At 24.7% G+C, this 23,222-nt stretch overlaps 2 protein-coding genes across 4 annotated transcripts; both read left to right on the plus strand.

Annotated features, from left to right (window-relative positions):
- The first annotated feature begins 133 nt into the window (after window positions 1-133).
- LOC114132947 (gem-associated protein 5) lies at window positions 134-11,074 on the plus strand. 3 transcript variants are annotated; one of them, XM_027998572.2, is made up of 22 exons: window positions 134-632; window positions 910-1,237; window positions 1,869-2,106; window positions 2,161-2,392; window positions 2,545-2,724; window positions 2,790-2,951; window positions 3,029-3,137; window positions 3,194-3,440; window positions 4,420-4,546; window positions 4,611-4,795; window positions 4,857-4,975; window positions 5,728-5,905; window positions 5,982-6,050; window positions 6,728-6,937; window positions 7,648-7,804; window positions 7,869-8,126; window positions 8,198-8,408; window positions 9,013-9,237; window positions 9,360-9,555; window positions 9,621-9,956; window positions 10,026-10,256; window positions 10,392-11,074. In XM_027998572.2, exons 2-22 carry the CDS (start codon window positions 914-916, stop codon window positions 10,667-10,669), a joined length of 4,272 nt encoding a protein of 1,423 aa, XP_027854373.1. In that variant the 5' UTR covers window positions 134-632; window positions 910-913; the 3' UTR covers window positions 10,670-11,074. The 3 variants fall into 3 exon arrangements, with proteins under 3 accessions (XP_027854373.1, XP_027854379.1, XP_027854361.1); XM_027998578.2 differs by having other exon boundaries at window positions 10,026-10,211; XM_027998560.2 differs by having other exon boundaries at window positions 10,026-11,074.
- Window positions 11,075-12,373: 1,299 nt separating this feature from the next.
- Window positions 12,374-19,612, plus strand: LOC114132252 (exocyst complex component 4). The gene is made up of 15 exons (XM_027997661.2): window positions 12,374-12,716; window positions 13,126-13,457; window positions 13,534-13,699; window positions 13,957-14,120; window positions 14,179-14,293; window positions 14,374-14,631; window positions 14,810-14,931; window positions 15,010-15,070; window positions 16,009-16,130; window positions 16,229-16,406; window positions 16,481-16,701; window positions 17,322-17,508; window positions 17,596-17,781; window positions 18,837-19,190; window positions 19,248-19,612. The coding sequence occupies exons 1-15, from the start codon at window positions 12,663-12,665 to the stop codon at window positions 19,422-19,424; spliced, it is 2,697 nt and encodes an 898-aa protein (XP_027853462.2). The 5' UTR covers window positions 12,374-12,662; the 3' UTR covers window positions 19,425-19,612.
- The last annotated feature ends 3,610 nt before the right edge of the window (window positions 19,613-23,222 follow it).

Consider the following 23,222-nt stretch of genomic DNA (forward strand, 5'->3'; position numbering starts at 1 on the left):
TATATTTTTATATTTTATTCCGTTTTAAGTGACTGAGAACATTTCAACATTTACGCATAAACAAGACATTATATTATTATATTGTCGTATACGAATATAATATTGTATTTGTCATAAAAACTATACTTTTTTATTGTCCGTGCAACAGTGTGGTTTTTGTAAAATAAAAATAAACTGGCAACACCTTGCGGCCGATTTAAGCGCATTGCACTCCTTTTTGATAACGACCATAATCTTATCATAACAACTGACCGGTTTAAAATTATTGTTAGATTGTTAAATAATGATATAAAATAATATTCTGTGTAAAAATTTAAATCGTTGATTAATGATTATTGTTATTTATTAATTATTTCTGTTTGTAAGTTACAACTTACAGTAACTTAGAATTAGACTTGACTTTAATTTAGTACGGTTTCATTATTGTTAATAAAATTAATGATACTCTGTTAAACGATAAGACTACAATCGGATTGAAGTCATATCGTCTTATTATATTTATATTTATTAAATATTATCACGTGCGCCAAAAGTTCGTTGCTTTTATATAAAACTGTAAAAAGTACTCTATAATAAAGTTTTAACGTTTATTATTGGCTTTTTTTGTTCAATCGGTTGGCCATTCACTAAAGGTTTGTAAATATTGTCTAGTTTACTTTCATATTTTTACAACACGCTTAATATAGTATTAATATGCACAAATACATACAATATAACAATATATTTATTGAACAATTATTGTTAAGTTCACTTCGTTTTAAATGTATTTAAATTCTTAATTTGTGTGCGAAGTGAAAAATAATGAACAAATGGGTTAACTCAATTCCGCCTCCTTCACATTTTTATATTTTAATATAATAAATACATATATACTTAAATAAATTGTCTATATTTTTTCTGTTATTTTAGAATCATGAATACTTTCGAGATTACCCAGTCAATGAACTGGTATAAATCTAATATCATGACTATGGATGATTCTGGAAATTTAATTGCATATGGTTCAAGATCTATTGTTGTATTAGTTAATGGCTTGGAGGGTAATAGTATCTATGATTTAAAATATAATCGTCTTAGACTGAATACAAAAATGGGTTGTGGTCGTATTGGAGCAGTTGCGTTTTCTCCTAAAACAGATTATTTTGAAAATGCTCATTATTTGGCTTCTATAGATGAAGTTAATATTTATATTTGGAAAGTAAAAAGCATGGTCTGTGATCTCATACATTCATTTGGGGTAAGTTGTTTTCTTTAGATAACAAATTAATTAACTTGCTACAGTTTTATTTATTTTTTATTTGAAATTTAAGGTTTCAACAGCAAAATTTATTAGTCTATCAGATTATTTTTATTTTATTGAGAATCAATATAGTTAAATTAGTTCAAATTTAGACAGCATTAAAAAGTAATCAATTAAATGTTGTATTTTTAGTCATAATGATTTTTACTTTGCTATAGAGTTATCATGTTTAAAATGCAACTGAATTTTCATATAATATAGCATGCAACTAAAATATCTTTTTAAAAAAGTAATAGTTTGTTTTGTTTTAGCTTAAAATTAAATTTTTCCTAATGTTTCAGTGAACACTATCTATAATTGTATAACTAAAGCTAGTTTCAATAAATAACTATTATATATTTCAGTTTTAAAATGACCTAGCTAGGTTATACCAGCATAAATATTATTTAAAATATATATAAAGATGTTTAAATAAACGTTTTTAAGTATAATTAATTATGTTTGATATTAATTTAGTTATACTTTGTTTATATTATTATTTTTAAAATGAATTTGGTTTACCACTTCTTTGCAATGTATAATGCATTATATATATATAAATATAGTTAAATGATTTTTTCTTATTTAGAATAAAAAGAATAAGAACATAACTCTATTGGATGTTACATGGTTGTATGGATGTTTAACCGTTGTAGCATTGTCAGATGCTGGGACCTTACACAAGTGGGATATTCAAGCATTGACAATGCGTAATTATACGTTAGATGTTAAAACCACACCTTTAACATTAGCTGCTTGCCCTCATAAAAAGAATTTAATTGCTATAGGATGTAAAAATGGTCATCTATTTGTCTACGACTTAACTGGTATGAATAAATTATTCAAAAAAGGTTTTAAAATCTAAAGTTTACATTTTTCAGGTGATGGTCAATTATTACATAAATTGCATTACCATGAACGAAATATAAATTCAGTGGCTTGGTGTCCAGTTCCTTATAGTCCATTTAGTTCTGATCAATCTACTGAACCTTTATTACTAGCATCAATAGCCTGTGATAGAACTGGCTTATGTATAAGTCGTGCTGGCTTAGATATGTTTAATGAAACAACAGTAGCAATACCTATGAGACCACTGAGAAAAACCGCTTTCAGGTATATATTGTATTATAATAAAATTTTCCTTTTTTTCTTACTTTCTTTATTTAACTGCTATTTTTTTGATACATAATTAAATAATATAATATAACTTATATTTGAGACAGTATTAATTATAATTATACTGTGAATATTAAATATATTTTCAGAAATAAAAATAATTTAATTTGGAGTTGTGTTAAATGGATAAAACCAACAATTCTTATTGTTACATCTGGTTTTGGAGAAATTCTTAAAGTAGAAATTAAACCAGATATGATATCTGAACCAATAGTAACTTTAATAAGTGATACCCACAAGGATATAATATTTTCTATAGCATGTTCTCGGTATGTATAATATTAAAATATAACTATTTTCATTTATGAAATCAATAATATTTTTTGTAAATTAGGGAATTAGTTAAACCATATTTATGGTCATCGTGTATGGGTAGAAAATTAATCCGAACTCGCTTACTTAATACTAAAGAAGAGACTTCCGAATTACCATTGGAAGTACCTACACTTGGTGGTTTTGTTTATTGCTTTTCACTTTCCCCAGTTAATTCTGCCGAGTAAGTATGCAAAAACATTTTATTTATATTATTTTATAATATAATATATTTTGAATTTATATTTTAATCAAAATAAGCTTTGCCTTTGGTCTTGGCGATGGAAGAATCTATTATTGGAACGTGTCTAATAAACGTCAATTAGAGCTAATTACATTGAGTCAAACCATGGACTCAAAAGTGTTATCAGTAAGTTAAACATATAAATTTATAATTTTTAATGTAATTTTATGATTTATTTTTAGTTAGCATTTCATCCACAAGATGAAGGTTTGTTAGCATATGGTACGGGTGATGGACGTGTTGGAGTTTTTAATTTAACAAGAAAAAAAAATAATGTTAATTTATTAAAAACTGTACTTGCTAATCCAATTTACCGGTTATGTTGGGCTCCATTTCCAAATACAAAGACAGTTGATGATGCAAAACTTGCTCTTTATGCAGTTGGTAATGGGCAAATTATAATTTATAATGATATGAATCTTTGGAAAGGTAAATTGTATTATGAATAATAATACTAAGCTTATATTATATATCATTATTTTGTTGTTTTGAGAAACTAATTAAAAATTTTAACTTTATTTTGCCAAGAAGACGCCATCCACGATAATTGTTGCCTTTATTTAATATTTCTAATTTAAAACTGCTCATAACTTGTCTTAAAAATATGAAAAGCTACAAGGGGTCTATTTTTAATTTTAAATTTTAATAATTTGATGATGAATCAATTATTTACTCTATTGTTAAAAATATCAGAGTAAAATGTGTACTTTTATGAATATAAAATTTGATATATTCTAAAACATGTATGATTGTATACACACAACCTTATTTTTAAGGGGATTGATATAGGCAATTAAAAAATGCTAAATATTTTTAATACTAACTAAAAATATTTTAAATTTAAATTTGGATTTGGATTAAATTAAATACTCAAATAAAATAAAACTATTTTAGTTATTTTTTTTTAATACAAAAATATTTTCCTTCAGGATTTGAAACTTTATCTTATATTATTATATTTTATTTACACATTACACAGAGATTTTTTCTAAATATTTGGATAAATTATATGTTATTGCTTACTTATAGTTTATATTGTATTATATGGTATTATTGATAATAGGCTGACTGACTATTTCTACTCAAAATTTATTTTTTATACTCAATAATTTTATTCATTACAGTAATCTACTGAATTATGAGTAAAATCAAATCCTACTATATAGTAGCATGGTTATTGGTTATATATTTTTATATCAATGATATTAAATAGAAACAATAAGTATTATTTTTATATTGTGTATTATTACAGTATTTCTAATATAACTTGTCTTGTAGTTCTTATTTCTCACAATTTGTGGATGCGTGGTGTCCTCATAGTCTAATAAAATTATTTACGTTTATATACGTATAATATATTAGTAAATATTTCAAACTTAAATAATCTATCATGCATTTTATTTTTTAGACCCATTTAATATGAAAGAATTTACTCAATTTAATGAAATTGAAGATAAACTATCGACACCTGTGAAGCGTATTGAAATGGCTTGGAAGCCAAATTATGATGTTGTTGCAATAGGAAATTCCAATGGGTATTTTTATATAATTAAAGTACATTTATTACCAGTTTTTTTTTTTACTCTTTTTATTTTATAGGAGCATTTATTTATTAGATGGAAACACATTAAAACTTAAATATGTAGTGAGTGGTCATGATCAATCTGTTGAGTGTATTATCTGGCATCCAACACATGTAACTTCTGACTATAGTGAAGAATCTAAATATAAAAATTATTTTGCATCAAGTTCACACTGCATTAGAGTCCATCAATTTAATGAAGGTATCTTATTTATTCACAATTCAAATTTAAACTATTTATTATTTAATTTAATTTTTTTTAGATTGTGAACCTTCACTAGTTGTTGAATTTAAAGGACATAAAGAAAAAATCAATGAGTTAGCATGGAGTCCTCATCATAATTTAATACTTTTAAGTTGTTCAAATGATTTCACTGCAAAAGTATGTTTATTTTTTATTTAGATTAGCTAAATTATCCATCATTAATGGGTATCAGTGTAAAAATTTTTAAAAGAATTTGATATAGGCAATTTTAAAATTTTAATGGCTAATAAAATGTAATGTGTTAATTATTTAACACTTGTAAATGGGTCTATTGTCTATACTCTTATGTCTATATCATTATTACTAATAATTAATATAATTGACAAGTTTGTAATTCAATATTGCATGATAATTTAACTTTCAATAGTTTTGATAATTTTTCAATATTTGTAACATATTTTATGGTATTACTTACTAAATATCACCTTGAGATTGCATGCATTTTAAAATGTAAAAATATATAAAATTAACTGCTACAATCATGATTCTTGATATATCTTTATTGAAACAAAAAACAAGGACAAATAAATCACAAATAAAAGTTTAAAATCACAAAAGATAAACAATAAAGATAAGAATTGTACAATATTATGTTGAGTAAATATTCTCATTAGTAAATACTATTCATGCGTTTTAAAATTATATGAAAAGATGATTTTTTCACACAAATAATTGTTTTTAAAATCTAAAATTAATGTTTTAGTTATTTTGTTTTTATGATATAAAAAATATATATTTAATACAATACATTATATTATATTATTATAAAATATATTTACTGCAAATATCACACTAAATTTAATATTTGATTTTTTTAAATTAAAAATGTTGATAGGTATCTTAAGTATTATTTTTATTTATCATTTCAGGTATGGAATGTAGAAAAATGTACACTTATTGGAGTTTATTCAAAACATTTATGTACTGTATTGTGTGGTATATTCTCACCATGTGATGCTGATATAGTATTCACTGGTTCTGCTGATCATTCTATTCATTCATGGCGATTGTCAAAAGATTTACACAATTATACAACAGAGTTTAAAAGTAAAACAAATGATTATAAAAATGTATTATTGTTTATTGTTGAGTCATCAGATTTACAATACTTTTAATGTTTTAGAAAATCAAGATACTCCTAATATTGTTAAAGAAAAAATTGTTACAAAAGTTACTGACAATTCTAAAACCGGTATTTATTTTCATTTTTTTTTTATATTTCTTACTTAATAATGTACATTTTAATACTTTTATCAGTGTTTTATGTAATTTTCTGAATAATATCTGAGACGTTTTGAATCTTATTTAATTCCTTGTTAGGTAACAAAATAATCTGATCTCTTTTATACAAAAATGAATCTTAATAAATATATGACCTTGTAATTTATCTATACTTGTATTACATTTTAAAAGAAAATAACCATTTTCTGTGTATTTTCGTGTAGGCAACATAGAATTTTACATGCTGAGATGTATTCAACACCAAATGAAAATTTGTTGGCGATCTAGGTTTTTTTTTAATTTTTTCAATTTGATTATAGATGTTAAATGTTGTTATTTATTATTTGTCTTTATATTCTATTATCAGTTAGCTTAGTTCAGAGGTTCTTAAATGGTTTATGTACCAATGGTATGTTGTAGTCTTGTAGACAATATTATGGTACAGGAAATAAATTAAAATATAAATACTTTAAAAATGATCATAATATTTTACCAAATTTATATTTACAATTTTGAAAATTTTAATAGTTTTTTTCTATGTTGTACATGGTTGATTATTTATATAAATTTTGAGTATACATAATAAAATATTTGAGAATATCTGATAGAATGTATTATAACTTAATTTATATTTATTGATCTTTATAGGAACTACAGAATCAAGCAAAGAACATTCAAATAAAATTCAACAGTTTCCTTTATCAAGTTATGAACTTTTTATTGGAAAACATTTAGAAAAAGCAGTAGATAAATTCATTGATTCTAAGTACAATAACAATGTGTCTGTAGATGAAGAGATAAATTATTTGGCATTTTTTGGTACAACTACTGAAATAAAAAAGTTTTTAGCGGATGAATGTAAGTTAAGAAATTATTAATACTTGAAATTATATGCACCTACAATTTCTTGAAATTAAAACCAAACCATTTATAAAATTTAACTTTTTTAGTTTTGTTGTAAATTGGATTTGATTTTTGTTTAATCATTAAATCTAGGAATTGGTTCTTAAACTTGTATTTTATATAGTTTAATTTATTTTATTTAAGTTATTAAAAGTTGATAAGTTACAATTTTTAAAAATTGAATTTTGACATATTTATTAAATATTAAATCAAACAAAAGTTAATTTATCATAGTAAAATAAATAAGTACAATTCTGCAATTGGGTCCACTCATTGCTGTATTAATACTTAATGTGTACTATGACTCCTATAAAAATAACATATGTTCTCGATTGTGTTACTTTATCATTCCAACTACCTATCTTGGATTTAAATAAGGTTAATATTGTAAAACGACTTTTTGACCAATTGTCAGTGACTATAGCTTAAAAGCCATATTATATTATATTTATGAAGGGGTTTGGCTGATCTTGGTGAAAATCAATGGCCACCTAAGGTTATTCTCATATGGGACAGTAATTAGTATCAGAATAAAATTGTATATATTTTAGCAGATATAATTTACACAACTAATAGATTTTTTTAACTTTACTTTGATAATCTTATGTTCATTTTATTTATAACAAATTTAAATAACTTAATTATTAATTAATAAATTTGTGTAGACTGTGCATTACAAAAAAAATCTTCAAATCAAATGATTCCTTGTATGAACAATATAAATATATGGGGTCAAAACTTAGAAAGTTATTTTAAAGATGCAATTGCAACAAAAACTATCAATGATTGGATGATAGCTGTTGCTCCAAGTGTTAGTTATGAGTATGTGCCTTATATTTTCAGATTGATAAACACTTCAATATTAAATTTATATATTTATTTTTAGATTATGGACAAAAATGTGTGATGTATATGCAGGTCAACTAGAAGATGTTGGAGAAGTTACTAAAGCATCAACATATTTAGTAGCTATAAAAAAAATTAATGAAGCTGCTATGTTGTTACTAAAAAATAATTTGTTTCGCGAAGCTCTGGCAGTGGTTAAAAGCCAAAGTGAACAAAATGATGAACTCATATTGGAAATAACTAAAAAGTGGGCTGAATACAATGTTCTTCATGGGCATCCTAAGGAAGCTACTCACTGGTTAGAATGTCATAATAAATCTAATATTAACTATTGTAATTATTTATACTATTTATAAAATTATTTTTTAGTTACCTGAGTATAGGTGATGTGCGAAATGCTATTTCATGCCTTATAAAAGTTAAACAAACTAAAGAATTGTCATTAGCTGCAAAGTTAGCTAGGTATATAGATGAAGATATGGAAGAATCTTTGGTTGTTAATTTATTGAAAACTGAATATTTTAGACATCATAAGTGGAATGAAGCTAAAGAACTTTTAAAAAATCATCCTAAACTTAATGTATGTTATTTCAAATAATTTAATTTTAATTAGAGATACAAAATACTGTAAATTGTACATCAATTAGTAATTTTTCTATAAATTATTGAAATTAATTTTAAAAACAAAAAAATTAAATACATTTCAAGTTTGAGCTAATACACTTTAGAAGCGGTAGCAGGTAACTGTTTCCTTAACTTGTTTTTATAAATTTACATTGTGAATGTCTTAAACATTTTTCTCATAGTCATTATAAAATATAACTTATTTTGATTAAATTCTATCTTGAAATGTATATATAGGGTTACCATAATGTTTTTAAATCAAATTTTGACTCATACGTTTTGGTTTCAGGGGGGGGGGGGTATAAGACTGGGGACTAGATAATGCATGTGAACAAATTAACACACAAATAATAATAATTTTACTACAACTATATTTAGTTATATGTTAATTGTTTATTTTGTATCAACAATGATAATGGGTATTCACATGTTGTGATATTCAGAAAAAAAATGAACAAAAATAGAAATAACATTTTATATATTTATTAAAAAAATAAAAAAAATAGTTATGTTATATATACCTATATTTCTTGTTTTTAAATTGAATTTTTTTTTTTTAGTATTTAAACATGTGGACTAGTGTTCATAAAGCAATGTTTGAATTAGACCCCAAAGTAACTCATAAAATATTTAGAAATTGGATTTGTGCTATATCAGATGAGGAAAATTCTTCAATTTTAAATTATATTTTGGAGAATGTGGAGTATAAACCAGATTATTATGACAAATTACTAAAAATTGTAGGGTCTGAATTTATTTCTGATGCTTCACTTTTGATGCCAATGGTAAAGTAAATTATGTATTTTTAGTAGTTACATTATTTTTTTCGTTATGATTTTTTTTTTTGTTAATACATAAATATATTGTAAGAATAATATTATACTTATAAAGCAATTTTATTTTATAGATCACCGTATTCTTAGCAGGACAATTATGTTTAATAGCCTTACAGTATCAAGCAACTGGATTATTCACTATAGATTCTCAAAAACGTTTAATAAAATGTTTTGCACTTGCATATAACTATGAAACTCTATATACAGATTCCAATTCAAAATTTAATAAGATTCTTTCAAGATTGATATTGTGGATTTTTCCTAAAGGTAATAAATAATAACAATCATAATAAATCATTTGATTTAATTTTTATTTCTATTTATTATTTTAGGGCCTTTAACATTGGATTCGTATACAAATTTTGAATTTAATGATGACTTGATAAGATCTATTCGAGCTTATTTATGTTATACTTGTTTTTCGTGGTTAAAACCCTTGTATACTAGCGTAAAAAAGAAACTTAATTTGCCGGTTGATGAAGATTTTACTGATAAAGAAAAATATTTTAGTGAAGTTATAATTTTAACTCAACAATTTCAACAGTTATTTAATAAATATATACATGATGTTATGGACAAAGAAACTTTAAACTACTTTAAAGCTAAAAAAGAAATTGAACGCATAAATCAACTACTGACTACTAGCTCTTTTAAAACTAACACTGATGGTAAGTATTTAATTTTCTATTCCATTTTTTTTTTTAGTATTTTAATACTTTTAATTAATTTCAATATAGTGGTAATAAATGACGAGTCAATTGGATGTGTCAAGTCGATAAAAAGTGATGAAGAAAATGAAAGTACTGAGATTATAGACAATGAAGTAATAATAACTTCAAAAGCCAATGACATAAAATCTTTAACTGAAAATATAAAAGAATGTAATATCAACAATAGTACTAACTTTAATGAGTTGTGCACAGGTAAAGATATAGAAAAATCAAAGAAGAGTTGTATGTCACTTCAAAGTAAGAAAAAAAAAAAAAACAACAATAATACTAATAAACATTGTGTAATAGTTAATGTAATTAATATCTCAACAAAAATAAATGAAGTAAATTTGGAAAAACAAAATTCTTTTACTAACTTAAACAATTTTTTAGTTAATAAAAACAAGATCAAATTTGAAAAGGAGATAAACCAATTTTATCAAAATATCAAATCAGAAATAGAAAAATTTAATAATTTTAATGATCAGTCGTCTATCAAGCATATTGCTCATTTAGAAATTGAAGCCTCAAAAAAGAAAGAACTTGAACAAATAGTGGCTGAATTTGAAAGTAAACGGATTAATTCTCCTGATCCATTTTCATTTATTGCAGAGTTGAAAACATTTATTCATGATTTTGTTGATTTTGATAACTTTAAATGTGACCACTAAATAATGGCATCATTTTTCTTATAAAAAAAAAAAAAAAAATGATTGTTAATCTATGTGATACTACTGTTCTGTTTTCTTATTGTTATTTAACTAACAATAATCTTATATTTATCTTTAAAAATGTAGGAACTAAATATACCTATAGACCATGTAATAATATTAAGTATATAATTAACTCAAAATATAAATTCTAATCTGGTTATCTGAATCTATTGCAAACAATAGATTGTAAATTAATAATTACATTTTAAGACTGAGTTGCGTTTATCAAGTATTTTTTTTTTTTTTGTTAATTTAAATTTGAAATAAATTAAGTAATTTAATAATTATATTGTAGTCATTGTAATTTGTAGCATTTGTTGATATTTACTATGAGCTGAGTATTATACTCTAATGATTCATTCATTTTTATTTGTATTTTATTTAATGTATAATGTTTATTGGTTCCTTGACAATAATATAATAAGACAAAATGTCGGGAATTTGTCTTGTACCAAAACGATCAACTTTCAGTATAATTTCAATGATGTATTATAAACTGCAATGCAATTATGATAACTGAAAAAACCAAACAACTTTGATTTATATATCATCTTAGGGTTAAAGTCATAGGTGCAACTAGGATGGATTTGAGGACAAAAAAAAACTACTCGTAGCCCCACCAAAAAAAAAAAAAAATGTTTTCCCTTTGGTTTAGTTTTGACATGGGGCTATAAATAAAATTAGCCCCCCTAAGATAGTAGTAAGTAGTTACATTATTGGTTAGAGTACAAAATTAAATATTTGTTGAACGGTTTTTTTTTGTTACCCATTCGTAGTTTATAATTATTTATAAAAACAATATTATTTATTTATAACATGTATTGATTACTAAATAAATATTATTATAGTTCTAAACAATAATATGAACTAATTAATATTAAGTGCAACGACTACATCTCTAAAAATAAATTAGTCACATGATGCTTTTAAATTAAAATAATAAAGCTTTCTAAAATCACTTCATTTGCTACAATTAGTCAGGGTTGTTTTCTAATGTCTTGGCTGCTGTTCATGAACAACGGTTAATCATAACATTGTTTATGCTACTGTAGTCAAAGAATAAATTAAATTCCAACATTACATATTGATTTATTCTATATTTTGTGAAGAAACCGTCCAGCGACGACACTTCGTCACATATATTGATAATATTAGATTTAAATCAAGCCATTTATTTTACTGCACAACAGAGATCTAAAATTCATCGTAGGCCATAACCCACGTCTAGACGGTTCTGTGGAATATACATTAATTAGACAATCGTTAACTATAAATATTGTTATACTTATAGCCTTTAACTAATTTAGTTATTTGTATCATGGCTTAGAGTTGATTTAGTGACTACCTTTGAATGTTTCGAACATTCGAACTAAAGCATAATAAATTAGTAATTAGTAAAGTTTGAGTTAGGAATTAGGATTATGATCATTGTACTAAAACCATAAAAGACAGTATACTATAGTCTTAGTGTACAATGTCCATTATCCAACTTCAAACAATTGGATTAATTGATGTACATTTTATGCAAACAGTAAATTTGATATTAACTGTCAGTTGGTAGCATTTTTTTTTAAATTTGTAGTCTTTATCAGAGCCTTATCATTTTTCAAACAAGTGTTTATCACAACCCGTGTGTAAAAGATAATAGTGATCAAAATAATTGGTGATCGGTGATCACCGAATTTTTTCGGGAATTTATTATTTTAAAACATTAAAATTTACAAAATTGTTTTTTATTCTATAATATTGATTGTTATTTATAACAATTGAAAAATACATATATATATATATATATTATGTTTGCCAATCATTTGCTTTTTGAAACTTGATTTCACGTTTAATTTTTAATATTATCGGGCACAAAACATTTTAGTCATTATATTATAGTTTTAAAAAAATAAAATAAAATATTTACATAGTTTTCTAAAATTAATTTTTACTAACCTTTACCATGGCAAATCCACCAAGTAAACCACCGAGGGGCATTAAGACTCCAAAGGAAACTGTAAGCACTTATAATTCAAATTAACTCACCTATAAGTTTATAGAATACGCTTACACTTATATATATATTTAAATTTACAAATTAGTTGTATTATACTAACATTCTTTTACCATTTTAATTATATTTTATATTGAATAATAATTAATAAAGCAGTTTTAATAATATGGTATCATACTACACTTAAATTATCAATGTGACATAATATATACCTAAACTTAAATGTTATGTTATATTATTTAATTTTAATCTAGTAAACTCAATGACTTTTTGTTTTGTATGTCTATACTATATGTATAGTTCCCTTCAAAAATGTACACATTACAATTTTTGGATAACTTCATGATTGCATTTTTCTTTGTATAAATTATAAATTAAAATAATACTTACCTGTTTGTTATATATTTCATAGAGCGGATTACTAATGACCATGATTCGAGCATTGTCTGCTACTGAATCTAATGAACATCGTGAAATTGAAAAAACTGCATTAGAAAGAGAATATAAGCGATGTGATCAAAAATTAGAGGAATTGATTTCTATGGAACATCAAAATCTTGCTCGTGTAATGCATTTATTTACATCAGTCTCTAGTGAAATTAATTTATCGAGAGAACGAGTTCAAGCTGCTAAGCAAAAGCTTCTTGCATGTAAAACATTATTACGATGTAAACGAGATGAGCTAAGAAAATTTTATGTTGAAAGTATTGAACAACATCACATGCTAACACAATTGACTCAAATGTAAGGAATATATTTAAATTACTAATTATTGTGTATACCTATTAATTAAGTATTTTATATAATATATTTTATTTAGTGAACAAATTAAAGAAGTACCTTTTCAATTGAACGTGTTAGAATCAAAAAATCAATATCTACAATGTACTAAATTGTTGATGGATACATTACAAATAAGTAATAATGATTTGAAAAATATAGACGCATTAAATGAATTAAGAATTGAATTGAAACACAAAAAACAAGTAATACACATTATTAAATACAATTAAAACTTGTAATAGATATAACAGAGTAGTTTAACCTTCATAAATAATTTTTATTTTCAAACATTTATGATTTAAGGTTCCAATATAATATAAAAGATTTACTATTATATTTAATAGTATGCTTATTATACTAGTAGCAAATAAAGATAAAACCACATTGAGATACCTATAGGCTATAATGTATGCATTTAATATTTTACAGCTTTATTTTTATAAATATTTTTGTTTATTAGGCTCTGTACAATAGATTATTAGATGAATTGATGAATCATATTTATGTGATTTCACCACAATCTGCTAAATCATTTCGTCGTACTGGGTCAGATGGATACAATTCTTCATTTGGACAAAGTACAAGAAGATCATACAAATATATCCCACAAATTACTACACACAAGTATTTAAATTCATTTTGACATACTTTTACTTATTTATTTGTTTCTAATTGATTATAGAGACATTTTAAATGAAAATAATGAGACTGATATTAATGAGCTTGATACTGAAAAATTTGTCCCTATAGCTGTTGAGTGCCTTGCCATACTTTTTAAGTTAAATGATACTATTGAAGTAAGTATTATTAATTTTATTTTAAAATATTTGATTCATATTCATTAACCTTTGACACTATGTATTATATTCAATTTAAGAAATTGAAATCTACAATGCAAACACAATTAGTTGAAATTGTTGAAAAAACTACTAAACAAATATCAACTTCAAACCAATCAAAAAATTCTGGAGAACAATTAGTAACTTTAGTAAATGGAGTCATTTTACAATTTTATTCAGTTGTTGATGCACATCAGCTCTTTTTGTTCAGCGTAGATAATATTGTTGATCAAAAACTACTTGCCAATGTCAACAAATATGATCTTAAATATGTCTGGGAAAACATTGAGTCTATTGTAAGTAAACTGTTTAGAAACCTTTATATTATTTTCAGTAAGTATTTATTCAGTTTATTTTCCAGATATAAATGTGCTTCACAAATTATTTAATATTCAATAAATAATTAATAATGTATAATACATACATAATGTTAGTTGTACTTCATTAAGTTATAATAAAATGTAATGCTTTTAGGTGCAAATGTTCTTAAGTAATTATTTGGATGTAAATAGTCATTCAGATTTAGTTATAAAATCTACACCAATTTTTAGTAATATTGATCTGAATGTTTTTTTTTCAAAGAAAAAAATTCAAAGGTAAATATTTATTTATGTATTACATTTACTACATTTTAAAACAAATATATGTTATAATATATATTCTATATATTTTAGACCAAAACAATGTCTTTTTAAGTTTTCAAATGCTTTTGAAAGTTCTTCTGATATATTAGAAGTAAGTATTTAATATATTTTTGTTTACTGACACTTATGAAATTGAAGCAGTGTTGGTATAGTAAAAAAGTTATGTTACTGAAAATTCAAAATATTAAAATAAAAGTTACCATTAAAATACATTATAATGATAAATGTCTAAATTACGCATTTGTAAACTATCAGTTAAATTAATTAATTTATGTGTAATATCTTATAGCCACTTATTATTATTTTTTTAAGATTGCTTCATTTTTTGTTTTAATTCATTCTCTTAACCCATGTTTACAAGTTTTTTTAACAATACATTATTAAAATAATATTTAAAACTACTTGAGAGATTCTGAATATTACTAATAATTATTATTAATTATTATTATGTTTTCCTTTTTCAAAATGAAATTTATAATTTTTATACTAATAAGTTAAACAGATTAAAAAATAATCACATCTTTTTATATTATTCAGTATAAAAATTATTAAGATATTATGTAAGGAAATATTATCAAAATTATTTAAATTTTTTTTTAATTGTCTATTTGTGAATTAACAGCTTTTACAATTGTAATTATAATCTTTGTAAGTTGCCACACCATAAATTATGTATTAAAATAAATATTATATTAAATTCAATAACAATATAACATAGATAAGTTTTACTTCATAAATAACTTACATTTAAAGACTTATACCATTTTGGTCTAATGTAACATAAAATCAGCAAATCTTAATGACTGTTGATAAAAGTAATCAAGTAAAATCCATATTACTTCATATCATATTAGATAAAGTTACATACTTTATGATAATTTATTTTTACAGATGTATTCCAAAAACTTATTTGTAATATTTTATAAAGTATTGCCAAACAAAGATATGTCTTATTAAATTATATTTATGTATTTTATTTTTATTATATATGGTAGTCAAAAAGTAATAATAATTATATGTATTTTGTAGAGACCTTTTACCAGTATAACACAGACACAAACAATGATTTGCACATCAAGTTCAGATAATATCATTTATATATATGAACCACTCACAATGTTTATACAACAAATTGAACAATCAATAAACATGTAAGGGAGCCTTAGAAATTGATGACTATTTAAAATAACAAAAAAAATTATTCTTATGTGTATAATTATTCATAAATCTAAAACATAATTTTTTTAAGGAGTACATGTACTTTAAGCTTATGGCTTAATGAATACATTAGAACAGTTTTTCTTGATCGTCAACACAGTAAAGTAGCAACTACAGTCGAATCAATTACCAAGCAAGCTGATGCTTGGCATTCAATTACTACACCAGAACAAATTCAGGAGTTAATCATTTCTAGACCATTATTATCAGTAAATAATATAATTAAAAGTTAAAAGTTATTTAAATTAATTAAAATGTTAATTTTAAAATTGTTTTGTTTTAGAGTACTGTAAGCATATGGAATAATATTTGTCAAATAAAAAAGTTGGTCATAACTATGCCAGAATATGCATCCCATTTCTTAATGATCATGGTTAGCATTAGTAGAAGCTATAAAGAAACTTGTGATAGTTTATTTACTTCCAATATTAAATCATGTGATAATACTACCAAGCTAGTTAGTTATTTGTGGATTCAGAAACATGATTTAGTTGACTACCTTAAGTAAGAAATATTGTCTGTTGTTAATATAATATTTAAATCATGTTAGTTACCAGGCACAGAACTGAATATTAATTAATGAAATAACAATTTATAGTATGATTGCACTTATGTATTAAAAATCGACAAAATACAAATTAAAATATGTATACTTATTCTAAAACATCAAAATGTACATAAATAATATTTTTAATGTATTATAATATAAATTATCTTAAAAGTTTGATTTTTAATAATTTCATTTAAAAGGAGCAATACATTTGCATGTAAAAAAAAAAAAAACAATATTATTTACATATAAGCATTTTCAATAAACATTTATTAGTGGTCATTACTTTAATATAATTTATAACAAATCTCCACATTTCATAATACTTAGGTTTCTTTACAAGAATGTGCTGTTGATACACAATTAAGTTAAAATAGTTAAATATATTATTAGACATTCACTAACAGCATAGAAAATTCATATAATAAGAAAAATTGATTATATGCAATTTGAATAAAATAATATAAAAATACTATTTTAATTTAATGATTAGAAGTCATAAAATAAACACTGTAAAATTTAGTTACAGCTCTGCACATGAATAAAATATAAAATTTAATATAAATAATTTTAGACAATCTCATAACTGGGTGAGAAGAGAATATGAAAACAAGTCAAAAAAAAGTTCAGTTGATGAACTAAAACGATATACCCAAGAAGCTGATAAATTGTTTGAGAACTTGGAAGGAAATGATTTTAAAGTAACCAGTGTTTCAGATATAAATCAGCTTAGGTGTTTGGCACATCTTTTGGAAAGCATGGCAAGTTTATAGTTTTTTTTTTTTTATAATTGACAGTTAAAATTTATTTTTATTTTATAATTTATAATAATACTTTATTTCATATAGGAATGGTTTGGAAAAAAATTAAATGAGATTTCAAATCCAGAATCAAAACATTATTTAGTCCCCAAATTGAACACTTCTAAAGCGGACAATAATAATTTACCATTGTCACTAGTTGAAACTTTACACCAACTGGGTAAAGATTTCCTAGAGATTTCAGATAATATTCTTTTGTACCTTTATTTAGAAGTAAGTATTGTTATACTGCTTTATATATCATATTTAATTAGAATTATGAACTCTATAACTTTGGTTGCATTCAAATTTATTATTGCTATATTGTTTCTATTGTTGCTTAAATATTGTTAAAAGTAATTTAATAATTCTTCATAAAATAATCAGTTTGTTGTTTAAAAAAAGTGATTAAATATTTACTAAATGTATTTATAAACTATACATTGCTATACTACAGGGGTGATAAACCTTTTGAACACTACGTACCAAAAATCACCTTTGTTTTTTTTTGAGCGTGCCATAAAAAATATTGTATAATATATTATGTAGTAAAAATATTTCAATTTTTTTCCGTATCCTCCAAATTTTTTCAAGTGCTAAGGATTTGCCATCCCTACCACAGTATATACTATATAACAATAAAGTAAGGCTGTATGTAGTCCCCATAGATTCATCATCTTCCAAAATGTATGTGGACTAAATAAACTTATGAGTATGGCTCAGATTTTATGTAATATATTTTTAAAATTTATATTACATAAATCTATTCATCTATATATTTTATTATAAGTTCATGTATCAACTATCAAATGGATTAAATTTCCATTGTATGATATATATTAGCTTTGATGATTAACTTTTAGATGTAAATATCACCCCTCAAACAATAATCTTCTAATGTCAGATCTAGAGTATGTTTGACTAATATTTTAAATTACTTATATCAATTTATTGTTATAGAAAAAACAAATACATTTTCAATCAATCTCTAATTACTATTATTTTTTTTATTTTTTAATTCTTTTTAACTTTATATTCACTGGATAAAATACACAACTTAGGTGAATACCAAAAATATATAATAATCCTTCTTAAAAGAACATAAAAAATAACTTTTTTGCTAATTTTAGAAGCATTTTTACCACTTCATTTTTGAAAATTGATCAATAAAAGTATAAAAAAAAATTCCATTAAATACTAATAACCAAACTCAGAAGTTATAATAACTGACTTTTAAATTAAATTTTTTGTTTATAGTACATAAATTATAAATTTGTTTGAAATTTTAGGTACGCGCTCAAAGTATTTACTATCTATTACCTAGTTTTGAATCGGCTATTGGAAACACAACAGAACCAAAAGTGTTGGATCTTAATCAATCTGTATCATCTTTGCACGAAGCCATGTTGAATGCAATTTCAAACAGTAAATCTCAATATATTTTTGAAGGACTTGGTGAAATAATGGCCAAGAGTTTAGTAAACTATACTCGCAATATAGAGACAGTTGATGAAATTGCAATTAGAAAAATAATACGTGATATTACAATGCTAAAATACAACATAGCTGCAATGTTAGGGGCATCACAAGTTACTTTAGAAAAAACAGTTCATTATTATGAATTATTACTTTGCACTCCAAAGGTAAACACAATAAAGAAATAAAAATTTTTAATTCTAAAATTATTCTTTTATGTATAGGAAATACTGGAAGAAATACTTGAAAAAGGAGCCGACTTCAGTGAAGCAGAGTATTTGAATTTGCTACAAATTGTTCATAGAAGTAATAAAAATGTAGAAGAAACAACTAGTTTACAAAATGATTTAAAAAGATTATCTGATATTTTATCACAGACTAAACAAACATTTTTAATATAATTATTTTATTCAGTAATTATAAACATAAATTATATTTTTATAATGAACTGCTTATCTATTTAGTATTTATTAAACAAAACAAATATATCACTGTTATGTATTTTAATATTATAAAGTATTATAGTTTATAATAATATTATTAATTATTTATATACTAATTTATATATAAAAACATTTTTAAAACTGTACATAGCATTTTCGTTGATTTTTAATTTTTTAATTTTTCTATAATTATATAAGTTAATGTTATATTTTAACACAATATTATATTTTAGGGATTTTTATTTTTATTTCTGCTTATTAATTGTACTATCTGATCTAGACAATCTAAATCCTAGAATATGGATAACTGTTAGTAGTTCACCGAACAATTTCATCCTTAATTGAGCATGCATTCTTAATAATAAATTTACCATGCATGCGTCGAATCACCACTGCTTGTCATTTTGTATTGAACCAATATTTAGCCTCCGAAACTTTTTTAAAACAGATTAAACCACTAAACAATCCCTGTCTAGAGCAGTTCTGATCTCAAACTGGAATGCAATTTGTACTAGTTTATAACTTTTCGAAAAGTTTGACATGGAACTACTCCAATGACAATACCATTTCCCATCTAGGGGTTATAGCCCCTATAACCCCCCTTAACTACCCCACTGAGTTATCATGTGTCAATCAGTCGTCAAGAAAGTAACTATTCTCAATTCTGTTTGTATAGTAAGTATTGATTGTACTTCGTCAAAAAAATATCAAGTATCAAAAGTAAAGTTTTTGAAATACCTATATAATATGTGTTTGGATCTAAACGAATCCACTGGTATGAAAATCGTATATTGTGTTCGTTGTTAGAATACTAACGCCTCCTACCGCTGTCGGTTTGAAGTTTTCAACATTTGATATGTCGCTCAATTTCTCCGCTAGATAGCACAGCCACATTATATTTATTTTAAATATAATTTTTAGATCTCAAAATTGTGAGTTGATTTCTCTGTAGTATATCTTATTATTATGTGTGTGTTCTACTCTGCTCTATTCACAAAAAGATTTTCATATAATTGTATAATTTTTATTTTGAAATAAATATATTTTCAGCAATAGTGAGTAGTGAAGAAAAATGGTGAATCGTATACCTATTGATCTCTTATTCTTACATATACGTGATATAACAAAAATGAATAGTTCAATTTTTGATTTGGACCTTAACAAATATGTGTAATAACGAACAAAGCAAATTGTCTTATTATGTGAACTAATAATTACACATAGTGGTTAGGTATACTTTTCACTTAAGTACATTTACAAATGTAATTATAACTATATAAGCAGCCATCAATATATAGATTTCCATTATAAAACTCAAGCTAAGACTAAAGTCTGTAAGAGATGACCTTAGCAAATGTAGCTGTGAATTTGTCCACATTCCACAAAACAGAGCGGTAAAACTGGAAATGAATGTCGCAAATTCGTGAATAGAGGTTTGGGTTGATAAAATAGATCTGATTTGAATCGATGTTTTAAAATGTAAGTACCTACAATGTGTAATCAGACCATTCAGGCATATATGTGTGAAAAATGTCGAGTGTAATAAAATAATTATTGCTGTAATGTTATAAATTAACACGGTTTAAGATATTATATCTTGAACCATGTAAATTAATGATACATATTAGGTATACATATATTTTTGGGGAAGGTTTTAAGGTTAAACTTTTCAGCATGGACGTAGGTATGAAATATTTTTGGAAGAGGCTTTGGTCTAGATTCTAGATATGCATTAAATTTAATTCACAATATTTATAATAAAATTGTTTTATCTTTAATTTCGGTGGGTTTTCGTGTTTGAACACCCAAAACATCTCCTCTTTACCTACTCCCATGCTTTTCGGTATTCACCACTGTTGTTAAAAGGTTTTGTCGTTAACACTGTCAGCGGAAAAGTTCCACGGGGGAATTTTTTGTGGCGAAGGTCAGACCTCCGCGTAGAAATCATAAAAAATAGTTTTGTAAAATTCAAAATGGACTAATAAAACCCAACATTAGTCATGAAGAATAGTAGTTTGTTTTTTAAAATATTATATTTGTTGTCTATTTTAGTTTGATCTCCTAGTGATACCTAGCTGAATAGGTACCTAGATAACCTGATTTTAGGACTTTAGGTAGATGATTACCTACCTGTACGACTGATGACCAGTGACGTAACTCAGGACACGCAGCCCGCAGGCCCCGCGTTTTGACGGGGGCCCGAGGTAATTTGGGGCCGCTATAGGGTTATAATTAATACAACATTATTTTAGGGGGCCATTTTTTATTTTTGCGGGGGGCCAAAATTTTTTTGTTACTCCACTGCTGACGACAAGCTTTCAGCTTTTTTTTTACTTATTCTCACACAGTCGCATGGTTTTCAAATGTTTTATCCGTCTGACTATAACGTAGGTATATCATAAAAAAATATTATGTTTTACAATTTTACTTTGTTATTTTTAATACCTAACCTAATGTAGAATGAATTTACCTTTTACTAAATTTAAAGGTAAAAGTACAATTTTAATTTTGAAATAAATTATAAACGTTTTAATACTGTCCTAACCAAATATTTTTGTAAATTTTAAACACGAGGATACGACGCATTGGCCTTTTAAGGTTTATTGTATCGTACTGATTTGGGTCGTTCTAGATTTCTGATCTTCGGGGACCTGGGTAAATTTTTCCCATTATTAGATAGTAGAAAGAGTTTATTGGTCGTAGCCATTTTCCTACTAAAACGAGATAGGTACGGTTTCCTCCACTGTCCATTTTCGCCCAAAAAAAGGTTGATTTCCATTTTCCTCCAATATTTTAGCGTTTAGCCAGTGTTGCGTTCCGTATTATAAAGATAGAGCAGAAATTATTCTGATTTCTGACACAATCGTGGTTTCAAAAAATTCAAAGTCTTGGTTTAGTTCAAGAACTAAATGTGAACAGACACGTATACATTTCAGAAAATACTACATTTCCACCACTTATTTGGGCAAAATTATCATCTTCATTTTTACGAACTACCAATGCGTGTGGTCATTCCATTCATATTTTAAAGAACATTTTTATTTTATAAATAAAATCCAAACATATAATATAATATTATATACTATTTTATTATTTTATTTATTGGAATTTTGAGGAAAATGGTCAAAAGTTAATTTTATTTTTTTGGAGGAAAATAGACCCACCCAATTTATTAACTAGGTACTTATCTATAACTATGATTTTGACATATAAGTCTCTCAATGAGATACCTCCCTTCAAAATGGTTGAGAAAAAAAATATTTGGTCAAAAATTCAGTCGGATAATCCTCACAAAAACTTATTTTCGTGTACCTAATTATTTATTCTATTTGTGTTTGCCATGCAACCAGATAATATGTCCGCAGAAAAAATACCTAAAAATCGGGAAACCGAATAAATGTCATAATACATTTCATTATTTAGATAGCAATATTTTTCGTTTTTGTAATAGTTCAAGTTGTTGATTTTGTTTTTGGCGGTAGTCATGGTTAACTAGGTTAGGTTTATATTCTTGATAATCATCATGGCGGAGGCTTGCCGAATACCTACATAACGATATACCTATAGCTACGAGTTACGATCAATGTTGAAAATTATAAATACCTACCTAGTTCTATAATTATACTAATTATAGCTGTATAGTGATAGTTTTGCTCTATTGCTAAAAAAAAATATAAACAAGTTGGAATAAAATATGATATTGCGAGTCACGATACTGTTACACTGTTACGCATTACCAACGATAAGCATACAGAT

The sequence above is a fragment of the Aphis gossypii genome, chromosome 1 (assembly GCF_020184175.1).
Source record: "Aphis gossypii isolate Hap1 chromosome 1, ASM2018417v2, whole genome shotgun sequence".
NCBI lineage: Eukaryota > Metazoa > Arthropoda > Insecta > Hemiptera > Aphididae > Aphis > Aphis gossypii.